At 38.4% G+C, this 26,313-nt stretch overlaps 1 protein-coding gene across 1 annotated transcript in view; it reads left to right on the top strand.

The window, feature by feature from the left end:
• PKHD1 (PKHD1 ciliary IPT domain containing fibrocystin/polyductin) overlaps positions 1-26,313 on the top strand; it is a gene marked incomplete at both ends in the record, with an annotated part of 432,805 nt that overhangs the window by 244,430 nt on the left and 162,062 nt on the right. The window contains 2 exons of the mRNA XM_080917462.1: positions 2,079-2,144; positions 7,812-7,940. Coding sequence (XP_080773588.1) covers positions 2,079-2,144; positions 7,812-7,940 — 195 coding nt within the window. The remainder of the gene's footprint in view (positions 1-2,078; positions 2,145-7,811; positions 7,941-26,313) is intronic.

Genomic DNA, 26,313 nt, shown 5'->3' with positions numbered 1-26,313 from the left:
GCCCCAACACTGTAAAACAAAACAAAACAAAATGTAGAGACAATTTTAGTTGCTGTTACTATACTAATTACCAATTGACATGTAATTATTAGTTAATGAATTGAAAGCAAACAAGATTAATATAACGATATGGAACTAGCAGTGTTTTTTTTATGTCATGGAGAAAATGTGAACAAAATTGAATGTTGTGTTAGACTTTATAGGGAAAGAAATTGTGAGATGGTGACTTAATTTAAAAAAAATTTATTTTACTTGTATGTGTGTGTGTGTGTGTGTGTGCGTGTGTGTGCGCGCACGCCTGTGTATAGGCTTATGATTTTGAGCACAGTGTTTATAGAGACCACTAGAGGGAATTAGATCCTTTGGAGCTGGAGTTACATGCAACTGCTCAACATGGATGGTGGGATTGGACCTAGGTTCTTCTAGAAGAGAAGTTAGTGCTTTTAACCAATGGGGTATCTCTCTAACCCCACTGAGGGGCGGGGAAGGGAGTATACAATAAGAAGAAAATAATAATTTAAGGAAGATCTTAAAAATGATCATTCAAAGGAACACCTTAGCCTAGAAAGGCAGCTTAGTGGATAAGGCACTGGCCATACAAGCTTAAAGACCAAGTTTAAATCTGCAAAAGCAATGTAAAAGCCAGACTGACAGTACATGTATGTGTCATACCTCCCAGGGTTCCTAACAGGTAGAGGCCGGTAGAATTTTCAAACGAACTGAGTTAGATAATATGACCTATGCAACTTGATTCAAGAGACTGTGGAGACCAGGCTATTGTCTGTTTTCTGCACATGCGCTGGCATACTTATGAATGCACCTCCCCATATACAGCATACATGCACATATACATACACACACACACACACACACACACACACACACATATATATATATATATATATATATATATATATATATATATATACACACACACACACACACACACACACACACACACAGAAGGAACATATCAAGAGTATGTTGGTCAATGTACCTGGTCTTAAATGTGATGATATTAAGAGAAAGTCTAGGTCTGTTATATTTGAAAATCACAAGAAAAGGATGAAGACAAGAATGGCAGAACTGGAGAGATCTCACCTTAGGTCTCTTGGGCAATTTTCTTTCTAATGCTCTGAAGCGTATGCTTGGTAATGAAAAAGAATGACATTTGTTCTTTCCCATCTGTGATGGAAGAAAGAGTTTAGGGTCCTAGTGAAACAAAAAAACGTAGAACATGAGTTTGACCAAGACCCCGAGGCTGTAACCAGCATCTGCATTAGGTCCTCCAGTGAAGGGAGGGGCTAGTTCACATGACATCGTATAAGGCAGAAAGGTAATTAACCAATAAGAGACAAGGTGTTACCAGAAAGATAGAGTTCGTGCACCTGATTACTAATTAATCAGGCATGAGAGCACCTTGTAGATGCATTCACTATTTAATTATAGCAACCTCTCTTAGCAAAGGAGCATATGTTCCCAGCTTAATCTACTGGTTTATACTGACATCAAATTGTCATTATCAGAAAGAATCAGGCCTTTTGATTATTTCCACTAATTTATTGAACACTTAAAATTAATGAACCCCAGGCCTTTTAAATGTGCTTAGTTGGTTTAGAAGAAGGAAGGAGAAAGGGGGAGGTGGGTGGGGGAGAAAAAAAAAAAACCTTCATTAAAAGGACAATTTGGCAAAAAGGTAAAGCAAATGCATTTTATGGGTGATCTCAACTCTGTTGGTGAAAAAGATATGTGTGAGACAACCAGACCTACAAAATTATGGACGTAGGAAATGAGGTATTCCTGCTGCACACCAGTGGCCTCCACGGAACACATGGCTAAAGTGTCCCCCACCCCACCCCGCCACCCTGCCTATGTGAGCCTCTCTGCAATTATGCGTAGTCAAATCAAATCAAACTAAATAAAATGGTAGAAGTCAAGTGTTCAGTTAATTAGCAAGAACTCCTTTTCCTTTCATCCCTGTTCTTTTGGGGGTGTGTCTGATGGGTAAAGAGCAATGCCATCATTCTTGCCTGCATGTGGTATTTTATGTGACAGTCCTGTGTTTTGTTTATATTAAGTTTCAGGTGAAGGTCAAGTTCAGGTGTTTCTCCAAGTGAAGCCTGGTGCAGCTCCAACTGTTTCAGGTGAGTGTAACCACTGCAGAGAGCGTCCAGTAGAACTGGATGTGCTCCATCGGTTCTATACACCCCTCCTCCTCTCTCTTGCTAACCAGGCACATATCACCTCTTCTGCTTTTGCATCCTGACAGCCCTCTGCTGTGTTGTCCTCCAATTAAATATATGTCTGCATGTCAAGGGAAGATATAAGGACGCATTTGTTTTTCAAAACAATAGAAAGTAAGAATTGTAACATGTAAATAGGCACATCTCATAAATTATGAGCCATATGTGCACATAGGACTCCAGATCTGCAGATGGGCCATTAGGCCCCCTCCAAATGGAGAGAAAAATCCAGGGTATCTCTAAACTTTAATTGTTCCTGGTAATTTCAGGAAATCAGGATAAACAAACACTCCCCAAAAGTCAGATGGTTCTGTGAGATTCTGCTAACTCAAAAGGAGCCGAATTCTCCAAGACTAAACATCTCATAACCACCTTTTAATGTATGTCTTAGTTTGTTTTTGTTTACTGTGAGTCAGTTTAACTGTACATTTTCAGGAGGAATAAAGCCTTTCAACGGCCCGGGTTTCCTTTGATTTCCAGGGGAATATTTGTGTTATGTCAGACAAGAGTTACACTCATCAAAACCATTCAAATTCTTCCATTTCAATTAAAAAGTAGACGAGGTCAAGTTGCTGCACTGAACTAAGAGAAGGACTTTGTGTTTCTGCTCCATGATTTTTGTACTAATGAGTACAGCTAAGACTGATTTCACAGTTGTTTCCATGCTGTGAATGCACTTAATTCTTTACACATTTCACCTTTATTCCATTAGGTGCTTCAGAATTCCTGGTTGATTGATCACCGCTCTATCAGGTGGTGTGTGTGTGTGTTTGTGTGTGTGTGTGTGTGTGTGTGTGTGTGTGTGTGTGTGTAAAACAACAGTGAGCAAGAAGGAATGAATGGTTCTTACATTATTGTCTCCAGAGGATGTGGATTAAGTGAAAAAAACTAATTAAGTTTTCCTGTTAAATAACTATTACCCAGAAAAAAAGTGTCACTGAATTCTTTTCTCTCTGAAAATTCTGTTCCCCAATTCTGCAAAAGTGCAAAAGTCCTTATTAGATAGGTTCCTACCAGTTGGAAAGGCTATCCTGTGCCAGGGTCCTCTAGGGTGTCTGGGACTACATGCGAAGCTGAGAGAGAGCAAACAGTTCACGTAGTTATATCAGCAGTTAATGGCTGAGCCTAGATACAACCTCATATATCTCAACTCAGCCCTGTATTCCTTTTGCTATACCATGTTGCCTATAAAATGCTTATATTATTTAAGTGGATATAGATTAATTTACATGTGCAATGAAACTCTGTAGCCAGTTTTCCTTTCTTACAGAATTTAGGACAGAATAGCACTACAATGTATAAAAAAACATAGAATCAATGTTTCAGTAAAATATTTCATATAAGAGGACTGCTGGGTGTGTCCTAACTTCCGTGATATAGAATATAAAGTCTAATAGTAAACTTAAGATATGAAAGTGCAATTTATTTAATAAACTATTCTATGAAAAACAGTATAATTATTGTACTATCAACTCTAGTTTTCTATAAACAAAGCTATATGATTAATAAATTTCTATATGTGTTGACTCAGTACAAGGTTCAATATAAGTAGGTAATGCAGGTGAAACTTTTGATGCTTTGCTTTGGAGAGTCTCTTCATTGACACACTAATAGAGAGTCTTCTGAGTGTACAGAATTGTGGTGGTTATTGTGAAGATATGGATAAGAACTCTCTAGACTTGTGCCAAGTAAACAACTTAAACCAACCACCAACCAGCCGACCCTTTATAGCCAAGCATGATGAATCTCCTTTTAGCTGTTTATGGGTTGTGGAAGCTTTGCAAAAGACCAGCTTCTTCCATGCAGAGCTACAGAAATTGGAAGTTAATGAAGAGATAAGTAGATGGCAACATTTGCCTGACATGTATTATGCAAGACCATGTCAAATTTGAGCTGCTGCTGCTGAACATATTTTTATAGGGAAGTAGGATGAGGGTTCATTTCAAACGATGGTCCTCATCAAATGTGGTATGAAGGTATAGGAGAAGAACAAAGACTCAGTATCCAGTGCTAAATGCAGTGAACTTTGGGATGCTGCATCCTAATCTCGACCTTTCCTTACCTCACCTCCAGTGTGTCCTCCAAGCCCCTGTGGTACAGGTTCTACTTCCACCACCTACACTGGACCACTCTCTTTTGTATTTAAATTTTTCATGGTAAATATATTGTGATCATATTCTTTTCTTTTCACAATTCCTCCCACATCCTCCCCACCCATCCAACTTCATCCCTCCCTCCTCTTTGCACTGTCTCTTTCTTTATCTGCCTCTCCCTTTGAGAAGGCTAAAATGTACAAAACCAAAATTAACCCCAAAATATACAATGGGAGAGTTCAGGGAGGGAAAGAGAGGCAGTGAGAGAAAGAGGGAAGGAGAGAGGGGGAGGGAGGGAGAAGGGGATGGAGGAGGGAAGGGAGAAAGGGAGAAGAGAAAAAGAGGGAGGGGGAGAGATGAAGTTTGTTTTGTGTCTATTAATTACTTCTGGTCACAGGATTTGTACTGGCCTGTGATTTCTGTGATACACCCAGTGACACTCCATAGGAGAAAATGATTTTTAAAAAAAAATTAGGTATTGATCACAAATAGCTTCCTGCTTAGGGGTGGAACTTTGTGTCCACTTCCTTTTTTGACTCCTGAGATTTTGTTTACTCTGAACGTGTGTTCAGAGTTCTTGTGTATGCTGTTACATGTCTCTGTGGGTTTATGTGTAGGTCAGTGTCACTGTACTTGGAATATGCTCTTTCCATAGAGTTGTCTACTGCCTCTGGCTCTTACAGTTTTCTTAATCCTCTTCCATGTAGATTCCTGATCCTTGAGGGGAGGGGTTTCATAAAGACATCCCTTGTAGGGAGAATGCTTCAAAGTTTCTTGCTATCTGTACATTGTGCACTGTGAATTTCTGTGTCTGTCATATACAGTAGGAAGAAGCTTCTCTGATGATGGTATTATCTTGATCAAACATTCCCTGATAGGCAAACTTAGTGGCTGGCTTCTGATACCCTCTCTCACAAAAATATTACTGTTAGCAAGATCTCATCTTGAACTCACTTGCTTTCACAAGATTCCAAGAAAAGATAAGCAGCAAGTTGCTGATGGCTAAAACCAAAACAAACAAACAAAACAAAACAATAAACAAAACAATCTCAGAATTTTGGTGCAATATTAGCCACATAGAGATTTAGTAAGTAATAAGAAACTGAAACATGTTCTTAAGGCATGATGGAATAAGGTGATGGAATTTGTCTGTGATATTCTTAATTCAAGCAATCACTGGAAGGTCTGGGTTGCTAGACAAAACAGTCTAGCCCTTTTGTAAACTAGAGGATAGTGGCAGAAATGAGGGTGATTGTTTCAACCACCTGTCATAGAGATTGGAAGCAACAGTTTTTCTGTTGTCATTTGAGTTTGTTTTGAGACTTTATGACATTTTAAAGAACCTCTTCATTGTCCATTGGATATATTATTGTATATAGAACATCAAAACCATGCCTGGCCTCTGTGTACTTGTTAGTGGTTATAACAACAAGTACCCTTTGGAGTGTTCTTTTGGACTATTTAGGCCATAATGAGAAGGAGGTATGACAGAAAGGAAGCACAATTCTGAAGGAGTTACAGTGTTAGCATTTATAAACTATTTTAAAACCTCTTTCAGAGATAGGCTTGTTCTAAGAAGCATGTTATTCCCATGCCATGTCTTGTATGTATGTGCCTGTGTATGTGTGTGCCTATGTATTTATGTTCCCATGTATTTATGTGCCTATAATTTCTGCATGACCACATTCTGTTTGCATTGGAGTTATGCTCAAATTAGATGATCACTGCTATAGATTTGGGCACTAATAGAAAAGCCAGCAGCTTATTTTCATGTTTGTGAGACCAGACATTTTGTCCAATCTTGGTGACATGTTTTTTGATATCATCTTCATCTTCAAAGACTCAAATATGACCTTATGGCCAAAACAACCCTTCTTGCTCACCCTTCTTACCTTTCAGAATCATATCCATTCTCTGCTTGATGTGCATTTCCATCTGGATATCTCAGCTTTACCAAAAATACCGTCTTCTCAGTTCATTAGAAGTTGATAGAGCTCATCAATACCTAGCCCAATGGTCTTGAAATCTTTGACTCCTCTGTCCCCATAGTATTTTACTCTCTGACTACCTAAGAAAAAACCTTTCTGGACTCATCATTTGCCTCATAGCTCCGTTTCATCAAACTTCATTTGATTCCCCAACTTGACATTTCATTTATCAACTTTGCATATGCTCACGCACATTTCAACAACGGGAGAAAGAACCTTCCCTTTCCCCATTTTTATCTCCCGAAACTTTAAGCCTCTTACATGCTGGTCAGTTACTGCTTTTTTCAGGAAGCTTCTCCTAGCCAAACTCTACTTCCTTCATTGTCTGGAAATTCTTTAAGACAGCTATTATTAATCTGGACACATGTTTTTATTTCTCCAGTATTTACTGACCATCTTATGGTCAAAAAGCCTAGAAAGTTGTTTGTTTTTGTTATTCATTTGGGACTCCTACCCCTATAAGGAACTTCTTTTAAAAAAAGAAATGATCATTATTTATGGTTGTGAAACTAACCACTAATGGAAGAGGTTATCCTCATCCTGTCAAGAGGTAACCGTTTTGAGGCAATCTTCCTGGCCCCTAGCTTAACTAGTCCTATCATAGGGAAAAACACCTAGAACAACAGAAAACAAAGCAGAAAAATGCAGCACATGTAGTTCAGCATGGCAGGGACCATAGTGTGGTTCTAGAAGTATCTTTAGGAAGTGGGTAGTGGTTATCAATTCCATGATCATGATACCAGTAGAATGCTATTGATCAGGAATAGAATTAATAAGGAAATTTGATCTGTGCATACATCACCATCACAAGACGTGTCAAGGTCATAATCCTATCATTCCTTCGAGGATGACATACTATGATCCAGCCATTCTAAGAACGAGTCCACTTTAAGACTGTCATCAGGACTATTGTTAGATTTGCATGGAGATTGCACAAATCACATTGTTTACTGTTAGAAAGACTGTACATGTGAAATGTTACAGAGTAAGAGAATAATGGATTTCTAATATGATAGAATATTGTGTAATCACTAAAATTGGGTTTATACAGGGTTTTAGTGTTATTAGAAAATACATAAGAAAAATAACTAAGCTAACTAAATATAATCTGATATAATTTCAATTATATAATAACACTGAGATATTATGGGAGAAAATACAAATAAAAGGTTGATTGTTGTAATCATGTGGTGAGGTTCTGGACAATTATTGTCTTTTCTTTATTAGCATTTTCAAAGTAATACATAATAAGCATATGTAATATTATAATGAAACAGAATGCAAATGTTTAATAAGCTTGGGATACATTTTCTCAGGAGTGTAAGGGTTGGATAGTAACTTTCTTTCTTGCTATAATAGAAATTTCTAACATTCAAAGCAGCTAGTCTGAGAGGTCATGCTACTACAGTCTCAACAACAGGATCTTGAACTTGTCCAAGTCTCTAGGGTTTTCATAGTTACCTTTGTATCTTTCTTATGTGTTCCAGCTTCTACATCTGTATATGAATCAGCTTTAAAATGGTCCCTTCCTGGAACATGGCAAGATGTTGGAAAGGGCTGGGGAGGATACAACCACACCATTCCAGGACCTGGTGATGATGTCTTGATTTTGCCTAGTAAGTGAAACCAGCCAGGAAGAGAAACAGACTGAACTGAACCAAGTCTGATGGGGGATAAGTTTGCCTGATATAATGCAAGACAGGGAAGCAGATAGAAATAAGTAGCTACTTATTTTTATGACCCATTTGGGGATGTTAATCTGGGAGAAGAAGCATTCTGAGTTTTTGGAGGAACCTCTATACCATTTTATATCATGCTGTATAAGACTCTGTTCCCACTAATAGTAAGTGAGCTTCTCTCCCTCAAATATCCTTGCCAGCATTTATTGTCATTTGTTTTCATATTGGTATCCATTTTCTTGGGATGAGATGGAATCTTCAGTGTAGCTTTGTTATTTCCTTTATGGCTGAGGATATTGAGTATTTCTCACATACATATTGGATTTGAACTTTCTTTGAGAACTGTCAATCAAATTTATTTATTGATTAGATTATTTGTTCTTTTGATGTTGAATTAAATTATTAATTTTGGTTCTAGGTATTGGATTGAGGACTTCCCATACTTTAGGCAAGTCCTCAACCATTAAGTTACATCTCCAACTCTTGAGGTCCTTGTCTACTTGAGATGCCAATACTTAGTCACATGAATGCTTGTCACATATTTTCTTCTGTTCTGTGGATTCTCTTCACTTTTGAAATTGTTTCCTTTGTGTATCGCCAGCCCCTGTTATTATTAGTTTACAAAACTTAAATCATTGGAAGAGAACAGATGCAGAAAACAAGATAATTCTAGAAACACAGCAAAGCACACCAGTGTTGAGAACATTTATTTTCCTTAAAGGAGAGTTAAGCGAAGTCCCAGGTAATGTCCTTAGACTTAGATAAAAATTTCTAAGATAGCAGAGCCAACCCCACCCAAAACTAAACAAACACAAAACAAAAGAAAAACAACAAGAAATAAAATCCCTATGGGTGACATTGCAGTCGATGGTGTCTTTGTAGCAACCTAGAAAGTTGGATGACTGGGTGTATTAGATGGCTCATGCAAACTTGAAATGTTATCATCCAGTTTCCCCATTATCTACCTCTCGTTTTCAGTGGAGAACATAACTTTTTGAACAAATAGGCTTATGAGTCATTTCTATACTGGAAAGAAAAAAAAGTCTGTTCTTGCTCAATTTTGTCTTTGCTGGGTCTAGCCGGCGGATTTGCCCCAGGCTCTGATTTTTCCCAAGAAGCTAGAGATTTCCTCCACTCCACACAGGAACTACGGAAGCCTTTGAAAGTTGCCAAGCTTTTCGAGTCTTTTGGGACATTGATGCTGAACAAGCAGTCGTCTCAAGCATCTTGCTTAACATTGCAAGCTGTGTCTAGGGTGTACTCTGGTACTTGGGAGTCCAGTGTTCTCTCTTACCCTTTAGTTCAATGGTCAACATTAGTTCAGGATGGTGGGCCTGGATGGTCCATGCCATGGTGCTGCTCCGAAATGCAAAATCGATGCTGTGGATGAGGGCTAGGAACGCAGCTGTAGGTAGAGGGTACATATAAGACATCTTTTAACCCACCCAGTGGTGTTATGAGAATGGATGGAGGGGAGAAAAGGGGGCTTAGGAACACATGACAAAGCCCTAGTTCTTTTTGTGTTGTTTTTCTGCTCTTGTGCAAACCTCTTTTGATGGCAGAAAATGGAGTCATAGTGGCCAGCATTTAAATCTGTTTGTGCCACTCAGTGTTGGACATGAGACAGAAGCTTCTTTGTTGTTGGTTTTCTTTTTTTTTTTTTGACAAATATTTCTAGATACACTGACCTTGGGTGGGTCTTCATGTCAAATCTACCTCCTGTGTCTCCCGTAGATTTGCCTCTTCACCCTCTTGTGACTGGTTTTGTTCCTTTAGTTCCCAACCTTCGTTAATTCCAGTGTGGCAGAAGTCAAGCACCAGTGGTGCTCAGATGAACAACTTGGGTGAGCTTAATGCTGCCGTTGGAAATTTAGCAGCAAAAGCAAATCTTTGAGGTTGAAAGGTTTGACCCGGAGCCACTTCAAGTTTATACGGCAGGGAGAACCAAATTCCTTATCCTTTGAACAGGTTCCTAAGAAGTGTGAACTATTTCATTATTCTGATGATAGTGTTTGGTGTGTGTTACCTACTGTGCAGCTATTTGGGGACATTTTTGTAACCTGTTCTCACAATGGATTTATAGAGAGATCCTGGTAGTAGGCATCATTTCACAAATGAGCAATCTGGAACACAGATATGGGAAGTAAGCTACTCAGAATCTACCAACATATGAATACAGCACACACACACACTCACACACACAGAGGCATATATAATTACCCACAGGAATTCAGACCTAGAGCCTTGTACATTTGAGTCAACTGCTTTATCACAGACACTATACCTGTCTTTCTTTATTGTATTTCCCTCACATTTAAAAGTTACCCTACTACCTGCTTGGATTAATGAAAATCAGCCTATTTCTCTCTCTCTCTCTCTCTCTCTCTCTCTCTCTCTCTCTCTCTCTCTCTCTCTCTGTGTGTGTGTGTGTGTGTGTGTGTGTGTGTGTGGGCAAGCGCATTCTTCCCATTGTACCATTAACTAGAAAAAAAAAAAGACTGGATGTCTTGAACCTTATGCCATATTCGCTCTTAGAAAAACCAGAGAAACTGCTAAGCTGGAACCTAACACCCCATATCATTGGTAAGATCATTCACCTTGTGTGTGAGGTCATGCTGTATCATGTATTTCTGACCTAGCTGCCAAAAGTGAGTAAGCTAAGCTCATGCTCTCAGACTCCCGTTTAGCTGTGTTAATAAAACATATAATGAGTAATAATCTCCAACTACAACAAACATAATGTGTACAGAGCAAACTGTCTTTGGTGAATAGTGGAGAAGTGGATCTTGGAGAAAAAGGTTCGTGAAATGGTCTGTGAAAGATGGGGCATGAATTTAAAGCATTATTATGAGACACTAGGAAAAAGAAAAATTCTTCAGTGGGTTTAGAGTGAGCCATCAAATCAGAAAAACCTCGGGGACTGGAGAGATGGCTCAATCAGTGGTCAAGAAAGAACACTGACTGCTCTTCCAGAGGTCCTGAGTTCATATTCCAGCAACCACATGGTGGCTTACAACCATCTGTAATGAGATCTGATGCCCTCTTGTGGTGTGTCTCAAGACAGCTACAGTGTACTTATATATAATAAATAAATAAATCTTATAAAAAGATCAATCATCACATATATATTAAAAAAAAGAACAGAAAAACCTGGGTTTGCTGTTGGATTCCTGACATTTAGAACTATGTGAATGACCCTCCTTTATATAACATATGTATATATCATAATACTAAGAAATGAAATAGCATCAGTCCACATGGCCACTCCTTTGAGTGCTTGTAGAACGGATTTGGAGGTGAAGGCTGTGATTTGTGGTATATTTGGGGTGCTCTTTCCCTTTCGTTTTGCCATCTGGCTGCCACTCTTGGCCCTTGATATTAGCGCCATTTTGTATTTGCTTTCCAATGGCTTATTATTTAATTTTCACAACATCCTTGGGAGCTAAATAGGTAATAACTATTATTACAGTAAAAACCCATTTCTACATAATACGATTTTAATGGAACTGCTGATTTTACAGAATGAAAGTGACTGGTAAGGAAGATTTAAGTGATACTTTTGAACCTCTAATATAATTTTATGGTGTTTTGTGTATTTTAATTCATTAATAAAGGAAATGTGTAGAACATTCCCATCATTATTCAAATAGAATAGCATAATTTTTCAATAAAATTCTTAGAGTAAATTGCCTATTTCCATTTTCTGGAAAATCAATTTTATGGAATGACCTCAGACCCATCCTTTTCCATAAAAACCCCGGCTTTACTACCCTAGTGCACTGCATCACTATCTTCCAGTCTAAGGTATCAGTATCTGCCAATCCTAAACAACACTATCTACCAGCCTAAAGCATCACTATATTCTAATCTAAGGGTATTTTAAGCAAGATGCCATTTTCTTCAAGGCAGTCTGTCTTCAGAGACACTGGAATTTGAGAAAGCTATGTTTTTCTGTGACATCAAAAAGCACTAAGCAGGGAACATCGTGGAGAATTTAATCTTGTGGCTTCACGCATTTTTGTTTTATGCAAACAAACATACCTGAATTGCCTCATCCATACCTCATAGTGTAAGAGGTGGTTCAGTGAATTCTAGACATCCCAAGAAGTGAGAACAAGTTCTATCTACCCTAAGCTAACAATCTTAAGCCTTTCTAAAGGACAGTTGGCTATTTGTCAAAACAGTCCACCTAACTTTTCCCTTTGTGTCTTGGCCTGAACTTACCTGAGAGGATTTATATAAGATGCTTCTAGAACATCTTCTAGATGAGCTCACAGTCTTGGTAACGTCAGTCAGTCAGACAGAGAGATAGACAGGCACATCCCACATCTTCTCCCCCACAGAGTACAGTGAAGATTTAATAAGAGTAAAACATGTTACAGTCACAAAAGATAGGATTCTGATTTGAAGGACACGGATAGAATGTTCTGTAGTCTCTGGCATCTTTCTTGGTGTGTATGTGATTGTAGAATTCCTAGTTTCATTTCCTCTCTTGCTTTGAACTAGTCATATTTGAAGACATGAATAGTGGTACTGTTTTTTCTTTTATAATAGTCCTTTTGTTTGCTCTGATTTTCAAAACTTGAATACTTTGTTCAGTAAAGAGCCCCATCGAAGCCATGTGGTATTCAGACATGGCAGCATTTAAGACATTTTCTGGTTACATTAAAAAGCATTCTAAGATGTTGGTGACATGAGACATGATGAGTATAAACAGAAAGTAATTTCTGATGGAAGAAATTTTTACAAAACGATGTCATTATAGAATTGGTTTGACTTGGGGATGGAGCAATGACTTTATAGTTAATAGCAGATACTGATCGTATAGAAGAAACCTCCATTTTGGTTTCTAGTCCTTATAATGGGTAGCTCACAATTATTTGCAGCTCCAGGTCCAGAGAGATCTAATGCCTCTGGCCCCCATGGGCATCTGTGCTCACGAGAGCATATCTCCCAAGCTCCAACACACTGGAAAAGAAACCAACAATGAATGAACAAATGAGTTAATGAATGATTCATTTACTTTTATTAATTAGCTGAGACTATATCAAATATAGGATGACTTACATATACATAAATATTTAGATCTGTCATACCAGTGATAAACTAAGAGGGCTCTGATACTTACCTCAGAGGGTTTTGATGTGGAGCTGCTTGCCTTTCCTCTCAGCATCCAAGAGTATGTAGACAATGTTATCAGAGTATGTGAGCCAAGAAAATAGGTGGCACTTCTTATTCCTTCTGAGACAGTCTTCACAGCCTCAGAGCATCTTAGCGATCACATTCTGCTAGAAAAGGCACAGAGTTCAGTTCAGATTCACATTGAGAAGACTAGCTAAGCATCCACAGCTGTCTTTAATCTACCACTGTATGTGTGCTTACATGTGTGTATGTGTACGTACGTAATTAAGAGCAGATGTATCTGACTTAATTCAAAAGGTGTTTAGAGCTAGCTAACTGTGTGTTGTCTTTCTTCTGTAGGAAGGATGTGTTTATCTTTCTTCTGTAGGAAGGATGTGTTTAGACTCTGTTAGCTTGTATGGATCAGACATTCAGAACACTGGGAGACAAGCTGGTCAGAGGATTCATTTTTTTTGAATTACCCATGATGCTTACTTAGCCTTGTCTCCTTTTCTTATAAAAATCTTCACCAGTTCACATTGTAACATCAGTTACTCAGACGATGGGATGGACAGCAGTATTTTAGCTTCAGTCTGTGCCTGCTATTCCTCATCTCCTCAGAAGAGAGAACCATGGTGATATAAGCAGATAAATGGGAAAAATGTAGAGCCATTCATTAAAATGCAGAAAATAAAGGTCAGGTGAAATCACAGCTGCACTTACTTTTCTTTGGCCTCATTTTGAACATGAAGATGAAAGGTATCCTCAAGGTTTTCTACGGAAGAACAGACAAACAGGTTTTTTTCAAAGTAACACTTTGACACCCAATCTTTTCTCCAGCACAATTATCAAATAGAAATAACCAAATAGTCTGAAGCAAAAGATGAAACGGTGTTTGCAAACTAAGTCTTAGGAAACCTTCTGTGACCTTTGCGAACATCACACAAAAAAAAAAAAAAAAAAAAAAAAAAAAAAAAAAAAAAAAGAAGCTCATTGTTTAACTTGTACAGTGGCTATTTCCACAACTATTTCTGTGAAGTTTGTTTTTAAAATATTGAATACTAGTGGAATTTTCACATATCAAACCACTGAAAATGTGCTGTCTAAATTTGCTACCTAAAGTAACATTAATGCAAAAATCCATTAGACAAGAAGAATGATTAGTACTTTATTTGTTTTTATTTGTATTAGTAGTAAATATTTGTTGGTGTAAAGTCATTTGAAGTGTTTGTATCTGTGAAATGTGTAATACTGTTGAACTGGCAGAAACCTCAGTGGCTATTAAGATGCTGCAAGCTTATGGTAAATTGTGAAATCCTATTGAACATGCTAATATTATCCCAAAATTTTATATAAAAGTAAAGAATAAAATTTTATTTTAGTTTCAAGGCTGGAGAAATGGCTCAGTCGTTAAGAGCACTGGCTGTGTTCTTCCAGGGGTCCTAAGTTCAATTCTCAGCAACCACATGATGGCTCACAGCCATCTGTAATAAGATCTGATGCTCTCTTCTGGCATGCAGGTATATATGCAGATAGAACACTCATACATAAAACATAAAATAAATCTTTAAAAAAATCAGGTTTCTTCTTCTCAATCCTATGTTATTCGTTACCTTCTTAAATCTTTGAAGTGAATTTTAGAGCTTTTTCTGTTGTATTTTATACTTGTGTCCCTAACACAAGATTGAGTTTGTGAGATGAAACACTTAAAGACAAGGGATTCCCATGGATTTCCCAAGAGAAGACTACCAGTGGCTCAATTTCAACACCATGCCCTATAACTCATTGCCCTTACTAGAGTGGCCAACCCAAGAATAGACTTTCTTTTCATTTGACCTATAGTTTCTTTTCTCCATAAAAATGAAGTGCCAGTTACTATGAGAGAGGCTACTTTTATCTCCTACAAGTTACAAAATGAGCTTACAAACATAATGACAGAATAATGTGGAGTTAGATTTTCTCCCTCTCTCTAATTTCAATTTGTCAATCTGTGTTGGACTCAATCACTGGGCTAATTAGAGCTCACTTAGACTCTTCTCTTGGGATCCAAACTCCTGTAGGCCCTGCCACTCTTTATGGGTTGCTAACTTGCTGGAACTAATGAGGGTTTTCTCTAATCGAGTAGTTTTTCAAACCCTTTACAGTGTCCCTCACCTGAAAACATTCTCACTGTGAAAGTCCATCGTATAAGTATTGTAAACTGCAAAGTTTTAGGGGCGATATGATTCCCCAGGGTATGCAAGTCTTAAATTGGGTGGGCTGGGGTTAGATAGGCAAGAAACCCACTTTTATTTGACATTTAACCTCATCTAGAAAACCACAGCCTTTACAACCTTTCTTTATTCTCAGTCTCCCAGAGATCTAGCACCACTGAGTACCTGAGGATCAGAATAAGTACATCTTGATGTATACTCATGAGGTGTTTCCTCCTCAGATCAATGGAATCGTGTTGTTGCCATGACATCTTTCTCCTGTACAACCTCTGTAAACTTTCCATGTGATGCTTACACTTAACTCTTTTATCGTTGTTACCTGGTGTATGTGTTTAATGTTTTTAATGTATATGGGTGTCTACAAGTTCTGAGGTTCAGGTGTGGAGGTGAGAGATCTTCTGCCTTAGGTGTTGAGCCTTCTGCCTTATGTGAGACAGGTTTTCTTGTTTTAATATGCCAGGCTAGATGACCTGAGAGTGATTCTCTTGTCTGCTTCCCATCTCGTTGTAGGAATACAAATGTGCACTTCCACATCCTGCGTTTTAGGGATCCAAACTCTGGGCCAAACGTGAGTGTAATAAGTAATTTACCCATGTCGCCTGATTCTAAAGCTACTTCTGAAAGGAACTATGCGTTGGAATTTTAAAGTAAACATTGGCCCTAGGGTTTCAGATTATAAACTTTTATGGTAGCAGTAAATGCAGTAATTAGTATGAAAAAATGAATTTATTATAAGGGAAATCAGAATTCTTAGGATTTGACAATTTATCAATTATACAGGAGAAAGGAAATTGAGGCAGGGATGGCCAGAATATTTCCACATAGGTTGGCACAGACTAGGGATATTCTTCACAAAAATAGAGGATACAGGTTAGGTTGTTTAAATCAAACATCATCTTGATAAGATCTACAATCACCTAGGTTTGCAAGCTTCTATGCATCTATGGAGATTTATCTGAATTTCAGTAGCCTATGGGCACACCTGTGGGTGATTATTGAGGCAGGAGGATTCATCTTATTTGTGGGTGGTGCCTTGCCCTGGTTTGGGGTCGTAGACTGAATACAAGGATAATTCGAGACCTAATTTTCATTGTGATCTCTCTCCAGATGGTAAATACAGTGTAATCAAATGGCCTCCTCCCTCATTGACCACACATGTCTTTCTTGCCCGTTGCTATCAAGAGAAAATGATTCCTTCAAGCCATAAACCAGAATCAACTTGGTCTGTGTTCTCCTTTAAGTGACCTTTCACTAGTATTTTGTCACAAAGATGAGAAAAGTAACTAGCACAAACGGGCCAGGATAGATTTTTTGATAGCTGTGCTAATTTTTTATACGCTAATAACTTTCATGTGTAGATGCCCAGGCGGTAGCAGGGACCATGGAGCTGGGGACTGGGAGTAGAGTTTACTAGGAATGTAGATTTAGATTTGGCAATTCTCAAACAACTGACTACGGAATTCTTGAGACCACATAAGCGTTGGATCTAAAGCATATGAGGAGGAAAATTAGGGCATCTTGGAGAAGTTACCATTTATCTGGCAAGAAAAGGTATCAGAAAGAGCAGTTTTGGAATGAGAGGGTTTGAGACAGCAAGAAGCAAGTAAAGGTCATCCAATGTTGTTAGCAATAAACCAAAATATTCTTGGCCCTGAGAATGAGTTAGGTTATTCTTAGGTAGTTCCTATAAAGCATCCAATGCTGTTAGCAATAACCCAAGGTATTCTATGACCATGAGAATAATCCAAGTTGCTTTTGAATAGTGCTTATAAATCAAGCACAACTGATGGACGATTTCTTGTTGGTCTTACAGTTGTGGCAATCTGGGTTAGATCAGCATCTTTAAGGAGCCATACAATTTAGTTAAAATGGAAGGCAACTGCTCATTTGTGAAACAGTGGGCTTTAAGTGTGGTAAGTTGCTATGGGTTTGTTTTCTGTTATAGTGCCAATATGGACTCCATATTAAGGACCTCCACTGAGAGGAGTAGGCTGATTGAATGGCCAGTGTGAACAATTAGTCAGTTTACTGGGAAAATAAAATCAGCTATGTTCTCTAGGAAACCATGGATGGTCATATCTGAAAGGGCTACAGTCTCACAAAAATATAAACCACATGGTAAATATCCTTAAAGGATTTAGAGATTGTGCCTACCTCTTAAAATTAGTACACTCCCAGAAGTAAGACTTGACATTCATATTATATAGAATGTGCAGCCTTGGTCATTCAGAGCATTAAGGAATACTTTTAAGCCTTTCACATTGAGAACATTATCCAGTGAAATTGAAAATAATTTGGGGACATTATATAAATAATTTAAAATCATTAATAAATTGAATGACTGTCTACTCTAGTTTTTCTAGAACTGAAGGGTTTTAGTGATAAACAGAAAATGTGAAGCCATGGGGTATATATCTGTTTATCCTAGCAAGAAACCACCTTTAGCTTGGCCCGTTCTGTATCCTTTGCATTATAACCATTTTTGGAAGGATTAATAGTTTTTTCTTGACATAAACCTATTCTTATTTTACCTGGTATTCCTCCAAGACCTCTGCTTCATGGAATTAATATTCTTTAAGGAGATGCTGGCATTTCTTAGAGGAGAAAGTGGTCTGAGTGATTACATATGTACTTCCCTGCTGGCTAACGCAGGAAGTGTGAGCCAGCAGGGAACACTGCTGTGGAGGTTTGTAATGTTGAGCAGGGCTTTATTTGCCTGCTCTAATTAAATTACTTATTTGCTCTTTTCTTTATGGTCTCCTTTCCATGTAGATATTTTTGGAATGCAGAATTAAATAATTCATGATTTCCTTACTATTGGCTTAGGTATAGTTGCCATTTCTTGAGTTGATTATACTCCCTTGAGGTGATTTCTGAACTCTCTTCATATGCAGCATTTAACAATAAGAATTTGGCCAAGTAACTAGGCATCTCAGGTGGAGAGGCCAGCAGGGGCAGAAATGTAGGTGGGTCTGTGTTGAATCTTGGATTGTTTCTCTACTGCTCCTCTGTCCAGGGCTTCTTAATGTCTTTTATGGCTTCAACTCCTTCAACAGTCTAGTGAAATATGATCTTTCTCAGAGCAATCATTCTGATTCATAAAATAATGTTAGGGTTGCAGAAGTTTTATTGGTATAGTTATCAAAATATTAAAAACATTCTTTGTTATGCAATAATTCTTATTTTAGGTTTAATAACATTTTCTCATGTACGGTCTAATAACTGTTACCACATCAATGTTATCGCCAATATTATCCATAAAAGGCTATCATCAGTTTTGTCTCTCCATTTAGGGACATATTGTTTCTCCCTCAGTGGGGCTCATTCCTCTGTTCTTGATTCTGCTCTGTTTCAGTGATGTGCTAGACAGAATGTACAGTTAAGTTCTTGGAGTTCAGTGGCCAGGTGGTAAACATTCTTGCGTTAGAAAACATTTGCCTCCCTTGCTGTTGGGATTTTCTCTTATGCAACTCAGTCTGTAGTCCCAAACGATGGGAATCCCGATCCACAAATCCTGTGCTTGTTACACTGGCTTAAAGTTCCATATAAACTCCAGTCAGAAGACAATGCAAATTCCCAGAACAAAATGCTAGACAGAAGTGGGGGTCTTCTGTAATCCCAGCACTCAGAGGAAAGGGTTCCCTTCATTCCAGGTTCAGTAGAGATTCTGCCTCAAATAAATAAAAGTGGAGAGTGATTGATTAAGAAACTCAGTACCAAATTTAGACCTCCACATACATACACACATATGTACACAAGTCCCTGCAAATACTTATACACTGTGAACAGGCACACACTAGTACATACCAATACCTGTGCTCCCGCGCGCACACACACACACACACACACACACACGAAGGAAATTACATACATGAATGGAAATAACATAATGAAACATCTTTGTAAAAGTAATTGTAATAAAAGAAAAGGTGGGAATACGTGTTTCTTGAACTTATATCCCTGGATTTAGACATGGAGAGTACTCAACTAAAAAAATACTGGAAGGGGCTAGGGAAATTGCTCAGTAGTTATGAGCACTTGTTCTAGCAGAAGACTTGAGTTTGATTCTCAGCACCCACGTAGCAGTTCACAGCTATCTGAGGCTCCTGTTCCATGGGATTTGACACCCTTGTCTGACTGCAACAGGCAATAGACATGGATGCTGTAAGAATACTGGTTTGCTATTGGCTTTCTCTCTGGCTTGTGCTGCTAGCTTCTTTGTATCCCTGCCTACCTGTCCAGGGATCACACTGCTGGTGTGGGCTGGGCTCTCACACATCAGTCATCTTTCAAGGCAGTCTCTCATAGCCATGGCCACAGAGCAACCTGATGGAGCCCATGAAGGCTATCTTTTCCCATGTGACTCTAAGTTGTTTCAGATTGACAGTCAAGACCAACCAGGATGCCACAACACAGAGGCTGTTTTTTACACGAGTATTGTGGCTCTTATGTGTAATTATCACTGCATGAACAGAGAAAATAACATTGAGAATAAGTTTTATTTTTCTAGTGAAGGTGTAGCTAGTATGTATTTGAGTTTTACAGAACATGATAGTATTTCATATAGCATGTGTATGCTTCATGTGAGTGTTATAATATGCATTCTGTATGATATATGGCTTTCGTTTTTGGTTTATTGAGCAGTCTATGGAGCTGTGAGTAGCATGGGAATCACTGTACAGCTCCACTTGACACAACCTTGAGGCTCTCTTCCTGCTTGATCCCAGAATTAGGATTGCAGGCAGGCACCACTTGCTCAATCCTGTCTCCCCCTTTCTCCACCTCTCTTTCCTTTCATCTCTTTTCCTGATGTGCTTCCTTTCATACTCTCTTTTGAATGTTCATTTGATTTTGTGTTCCTAGTGTAACCTGGCTGTCTTTCTATCACAAACGGTTAATCTGCAATTAGTTTTTGCTTTTAGAGTGCCCTGAGGTCAGAGGGATATTCCTCTTCTGTGTTTGCTTGTTTGTTTATGGCTACCAGGTACAGTGCAGGATTTGGCATGCTGTACATGGTCAGAAAATGGCAGAATAAAGACAGTAGAACAAGGATATGAAGATCGTGGAACATCTCGCCGGTCATTCCTAATGTGCTTCCAGCAATTTGGGATGCCTTGAAAAGGAATTTAGTTCACACAGAGAACCTTGATGAGCAGGAATGGTGACCCTCCGGAGAGATCTTAGCAACCACATAGGAGGTGCTGACATTGGGAAACTCTTCCTGCCAGACGTGATCTGGAACTCATTCAGCACAGAATTCTTTAGAATTCCTGGGCCAGAAACACACTCCTTGTGAGATGTGCTTTCCCATGGGGGAGAAGATGAAGCATGGCAGAGAGCAGGGCTTCCTTCCTTTCTCAATCGAGTTCTCCTTCAGGTATTCCCAGTAGGTGCCTCTCATTTTTTCTTCACCCGTGGCAAGTCTGGGGCCTCTCTCATTCGAGCTCCTTCACACAGTTTGTCTGCTTCCTTCTCCTTCCCTTTACCTTCCACCTGAGCACTTGATGGGCCCCCTGTGCCTCAGCACCTGAGGGCTTCTTGGGCCTGGTGTACTTTGCCAATCAGGAGTTTAGAGCTCACTGGGGATTCACTGCCTCTTCAGCCTGCAGGCCTCCTGTGGCTCAGCATCCAGTATTTGACACCCCTCCTGTGGTTTTAGTTAGGGAGCAGCTTGTGCATCTTCTGTTTCCTGTGAAATAGTTTCAGAGGTTACCTTCACTCATTTGCATAATGCAGATGCACCTGTTTCTGTCTGGTTTCCTTCTCTTAGTGAAAGTATCAGGGAAGCTTGTGACAGGGGCAACCTCCAAGCCAGCTGAATGCAATGGCATTGGTTTCCAAGAAGGGACCCAAGTTATGTTGCTTGCAATGCAGTGAGAGTTTGAAAAACCAGTATTGTTGAAGAAATTAGCTGTGACTTAGGGACCACAGAGGAGCTTGGCATTCTCTGGGTCTCCTAGTATGTGGACTTGGGGTGTGCATAAGGAAATCTTGCCAGTCTGAATGATTGAAATACCTCCCTCCTTTTAAAAGGATCTTATTCATCATAAAATGTTACTCATGGGCAGGCTGTAGGCAGAGAAAGCTAAAAGGTGTTTCCAGAAGATCAGAAGGAGAGGAAATAGTTAAAAGTCTTTAAATTGCTAAAGAGGGCTTTTGCTTTTTTTTTTTTTTTTCTTAATCTGAGAAAAGCAGCAGTTTGCATGGAAATCACAGGTTTTATACATTAAGTATGGTTACGAGTCTTTTCCCTAAAGCTGTATAAGAAATGTGGGCAGCTCCTCCAGTGCCCCCCTCCCAGGAAAGGACCAGAACTAAAGACCCATGTGGCTCCCTGCCAAGGATTTTCAGGTAACAAAGAGAAGGCAGAGACGATTTGTTTCCCAGAAAACACAGGATTTGATTGATAACGTATTTCTTTACATTTTTAGTAAATGTAAATGTAAAAAATAAAAATACATCATTTTTAGTCCAAGCCTCATCAAGAAAATAAAATCAACATTTTTGTAGACATTTTTAACATTTTTAACCCCGTCTCTTTTTTTTAACATCGGCACTTCCCATCGTCGGCAAACAAATCACAATTTTCATTAGTGGAGACTGTGGCTATTCACTTTCCACTGGGGCAGGAGAAGAGGACTCCAGAAAAGGAAGAAACATGTATTTTGGCTCATGATTCCAGAGGCTGTCTGACTGGCTCAGTCAACTTGTGAACCTGAACCACAGAAACTGAGACAGTGAACTAACATCCCAGAAGGAGGGAGTGATGGAGAAATCCCAGAAGCAGTGATGATGGCCAGAAAGAAAGACAATGCAAGGGGTAGAGACAAGGTCACCCTCTTAAGGACTTCCTCCAGCTAGGTTCCCATGTCTTCATAATCCTTCCAGGTGTAAGCCTATCACAGAAGGTATTAATCTTTAGGATGTACCTGAATCAAATTTGATGTTTTTAAAACATGTGTAGTACAAATGCTGAACCAGTTCATAAAATGGTACTGGAGCAGTGAATAGTTGGTTAAAATACTTTAATGCAAAGTGCTCAGACAGCCCATCACTTTGCTTGGCTCCCACAGAAAGAGAACGAGTGGTGAGGATTTATGTCCAGTTCTGTATTCATTATTCTATTCATGGACAGCTACTTGGGGTATAATGTCAGCCTAAATATCTTATCTTCATTTAAGCCCCAATTAAAGCCACCCCATATTTTCCCATTTTCCTCCTTTTATCACTTCTCCCATGCTATTCCTCTTTCCAGTGTTCCTCCCATATATGTTCTTTCTACTGAGGAGACTTCTCTAGTTCTTCTAGACTATATACTCAAATCTCAGTGCAAGGAGCCAGGAATAACAAACAACATTTGGTGTTTGTCCCTCTCGATCTGGCTTACCTTACACAATGTATTTTGTAATCCCATTAATTTCCCTACAAATTTGTTTTTTCTTACATCTGAATAGTATCCCATAGAGTATAAGCACGTCATTTTCATTTTCAATTAGTGAGTAGAAGAACATTTATGATGTTTCTAAATGCTCAGGATTCCTCTGGCTGTCTGGGGTATTTTAGGATTTTATTTTCTATCTCTGTGAAGAAAGATATGGAGCTTTTTAACTGGGGTTACCTTGAATTTTTTTAAAGAAAGATTTTTTTTAAAAGAATGGTAGTTTTCACAAGAATAATTCTACCATTCTACAAGCATGGGCAAGATAAGTGTTTAGAATGCATTTGTGAATCATACAGGATGAGAAGACTGTCTTTTCTCAGTTCACTCCTCTCTCCATCTTTCCTCTCTCCTCTATTCCTTTTTTTCTTCCTCTTTCTTATTTGTTTGAGTATGTATGTATATATGTATGTATGTATGTATGTATGTATGTATGTATATATGTATCCATCTATATCTATATATCTATTTATATGTATGTTCATTCACTTACAAGCATGCAGATGGCATGTTGTTCATGTTGAAGTCAGCAGACAACTTGCAGAAGTGTGATCCTTCCTTCCACCATATGAACCTGAGAAACACTCAACAACTCAGGTTCGGTGGCAAGTTCTTCTGCATGCTGTGACATGTCACCTAAATCTACTTTCTGTTCCAGTATTCCAAGTTGAAATTGTAAGTGAATTTAAAATATTAAATGTGACAAGTTGGTTATAATATTGAATAAATGCAAATGGATAGCAATCTGCAAGGGGTTGTGGGGAGTTTAATGTGGGAGCTTAGCTGCTCTTGGAGAGCTCTAGTATCCTAAGTGCTACGGCGCCATCATATGAAGAGACAGAAGTGTGCACAATGAAATACAAAAAAAAAAAAAAAAAAAAAAAAAAAAAAAAAAAAATGTAAGATTGATGACTTCAGGAATTAGATGGCATTTAAAACCAGCAGGGCATGGCCAACTTACTGTAAATCACATGAGAAGAGTTGCCTATGCACACAATAAGTACTCCTGTTACATTATCTAATCATACTGAGAGAGATGAGTTAAAAGTCCTAATTAAAAATAAAGAAAGTGAAACATAAGATAGAAGCCTATTTTAAAAATTTTTTTTCACATGTTTCTAAAATGTGTTTAGATCTTTGGAGGCTCCCCCCTCCCCTTTTCTTCTCTGCATGTGTTTAGATCATGAGTAAACTCTCTTCCCCTCCCATTTCTTCTCTGCATGCATTTGGTGTGTCCCCTTTATTCACCTATGGGATATTAATTGATTGTTGATGTTTCAGTATTTTTCTGAGTTTTTTGGGTTTTGCATTCACAACTCTTTTTTTGTTTTTGGTTGACCATGAGTTTTGACTTTGAGGAATTGTCACTCATAATTATTGATGAGCAAAATGACAGTGAAGATCATGTATCAGAGCCCAGTGCAAGCAAAAGTCAAAGCAGGAACAAATGAAACAGTGGGCTAAAATCGAATGGCCAACTGTTTCCTGAATTCCTAGATATATAACAGTGTGAAACATTACTCAGAAATGCAAATTTACAAATAGCAAAATAGGGAGGGGAAAAGAAAACAAGGGGCTTTAGAAGCAAAACTCCAAAGCGAGTCAATGATAGGACAGTTGGTGGAGTGTTGTCTTTCTCAACGAAGGCTGACTGTGGCACGTGTAGTCAGGACACTGAGAAAAACTAAGGAAATGCATCAGGTTGTGCATCTTCATGTGCAGTGTATACACAGGTTCATGGATATCTTTACATGCATCGTATACATAGGTTAATGTGCACCTCCACACTTAGTGCCTACCAAGGTGGGGTTCATGTTCACCTTCACACACAGTGCATACACAGGCAGATACACATGTATTTTCATACCTAATACAAACTCATGCAGGTTCATGTACACTTCACATACAGTGCACACATCGAACTGAAATCCTTGCTCCTAACAAATGGAGGTCTAATCGGTCTCAGCCCTTAGTTTCATCCTCATAAAATGTTAATTAAAATATTAAATCAATACTTAGTATTATTTACATTAGATATACATATTATATTTATTAATTTATTAGTTAAACATATTATATTAATTTATTATTAACTAAATAGAAATATTTAAATATTAAATAAAATAATTAAAATATAAATTGGAATATCAATTAATTAATTTATTTGTGGTGTGCATGTAAGTGCATGCACATGCCATTGTGTGTGGAGGTCTGAGAACAACTTGTAGAAGTTGTCTCTCTTCTTCTCCTGTATGTATCTTGGAAAGAGAGATTAGGTAACTATGCTGAGATCTAAGGATCTCCTCCCTCAGATACCCCACTGCTTCTAAAGCTTTAAGAAACAGGCAGCACATTTGTCTTGTTCTAAGAAACAAATGAATTTTTTGTATTTTTCCAAAGAGTTTTGTCCTCTACCTTCTTTCCTTTCCTACAGGTGACAACTCTGCTTGCTCTTTGGTGTCCTAACACAAAGTGTCTAGTCCACCTACATAAGACATTTCCACCTATTTATCTCTACATAATGGTATTGTTGTCTGCCTTTTCACAAATGGCACATTTCAAAGAGTAATCTTGCTTGAAAAGATACATTTAAAGTTTTTTTTCATATTCCTTTGTGAAATACATCACTTTGAAAGAGACTTAATAAAGTTGAATGTGTACAACACACAAGTCATCCATTTAAGGGTTTCAAATGTATGGGTTTTAATATATTTACAGAATCATTTAACCAACATCATAGTCAATCTTATGTTTCATTACTTTGTAGAGCCCCCTAACCGATTATCCATAACTCTTTAATATCCCATCTTTTCTAGCCCTGAGCAAGTACAAATTTCCACCATCAATACCTTTTTCTCCTTTCCCTCTCCCTCTTCCTTCTTTGGTCTGTTCTACACATTTTACATATATGGAATAATCCACTTATTGCTTTCACTTCACATAAAGTTGTCAAGGTTTGTCCATGTTACATCATGTAAATTCTGTACTTGAGGGCAGATGGCTAGGAAGGTTCCACATGTGAAATGTGCTTGGTTTGTAAACTGATGGATGAGCACACAGACACTATGTCTATCTTGTGCTGTTACGCTCCAATCCTTCATTCTTACAGACTAGTTCTTGTTAAGCACAGTAAGTTAAATACCCAGGTTATAGACTTACTTCACACAAAGGTTTTTTTTTTGTTTGTTTGTTTGTTTTTTCTGTTGACAGGTGTAGTCTACCTTTTAAACTGAACAATTTGCGGTGAGCTGAAGCTGCTCACACCGGTGTCAGCAGTGTGTGCTTTACTGTTTTGCATTCCCAGGCTCTTTCCTAAAGGAGACAAATGCCCAGGCCTTGTGGCGCCCCAACATCTCCTCCTTTCTTCCTACTGTCCTAGAGAAAACTGTCTGTCTCCCCCAAAGACAAACTCATTTCTGGCTCTTTCTTTTGCTCTTCCTTTTAAAGCCGCTCATCTGTTCGGCTCTCTTTTCAATCCCTCCCTTGTCTTCTGATCCCCCCTCTGTTAGCACACACCCGCAGTTTCAGGATTAAAAAA

Source organism: Micromys minutus (genome assembly GCF_963924665.1).
Source record: "Micromys minutus genome assembly, chromosome: 5".
Taxonomy (NCBI): domain Eukaryota; kingdom Metazoa; phylum Chordata; class Mammalia; order Rodentia; family Muridae; genus Micromys; species Micromys minutus.
This window is presented reverse-complemented; position numbering and strand designations above follow the sequence as displayed.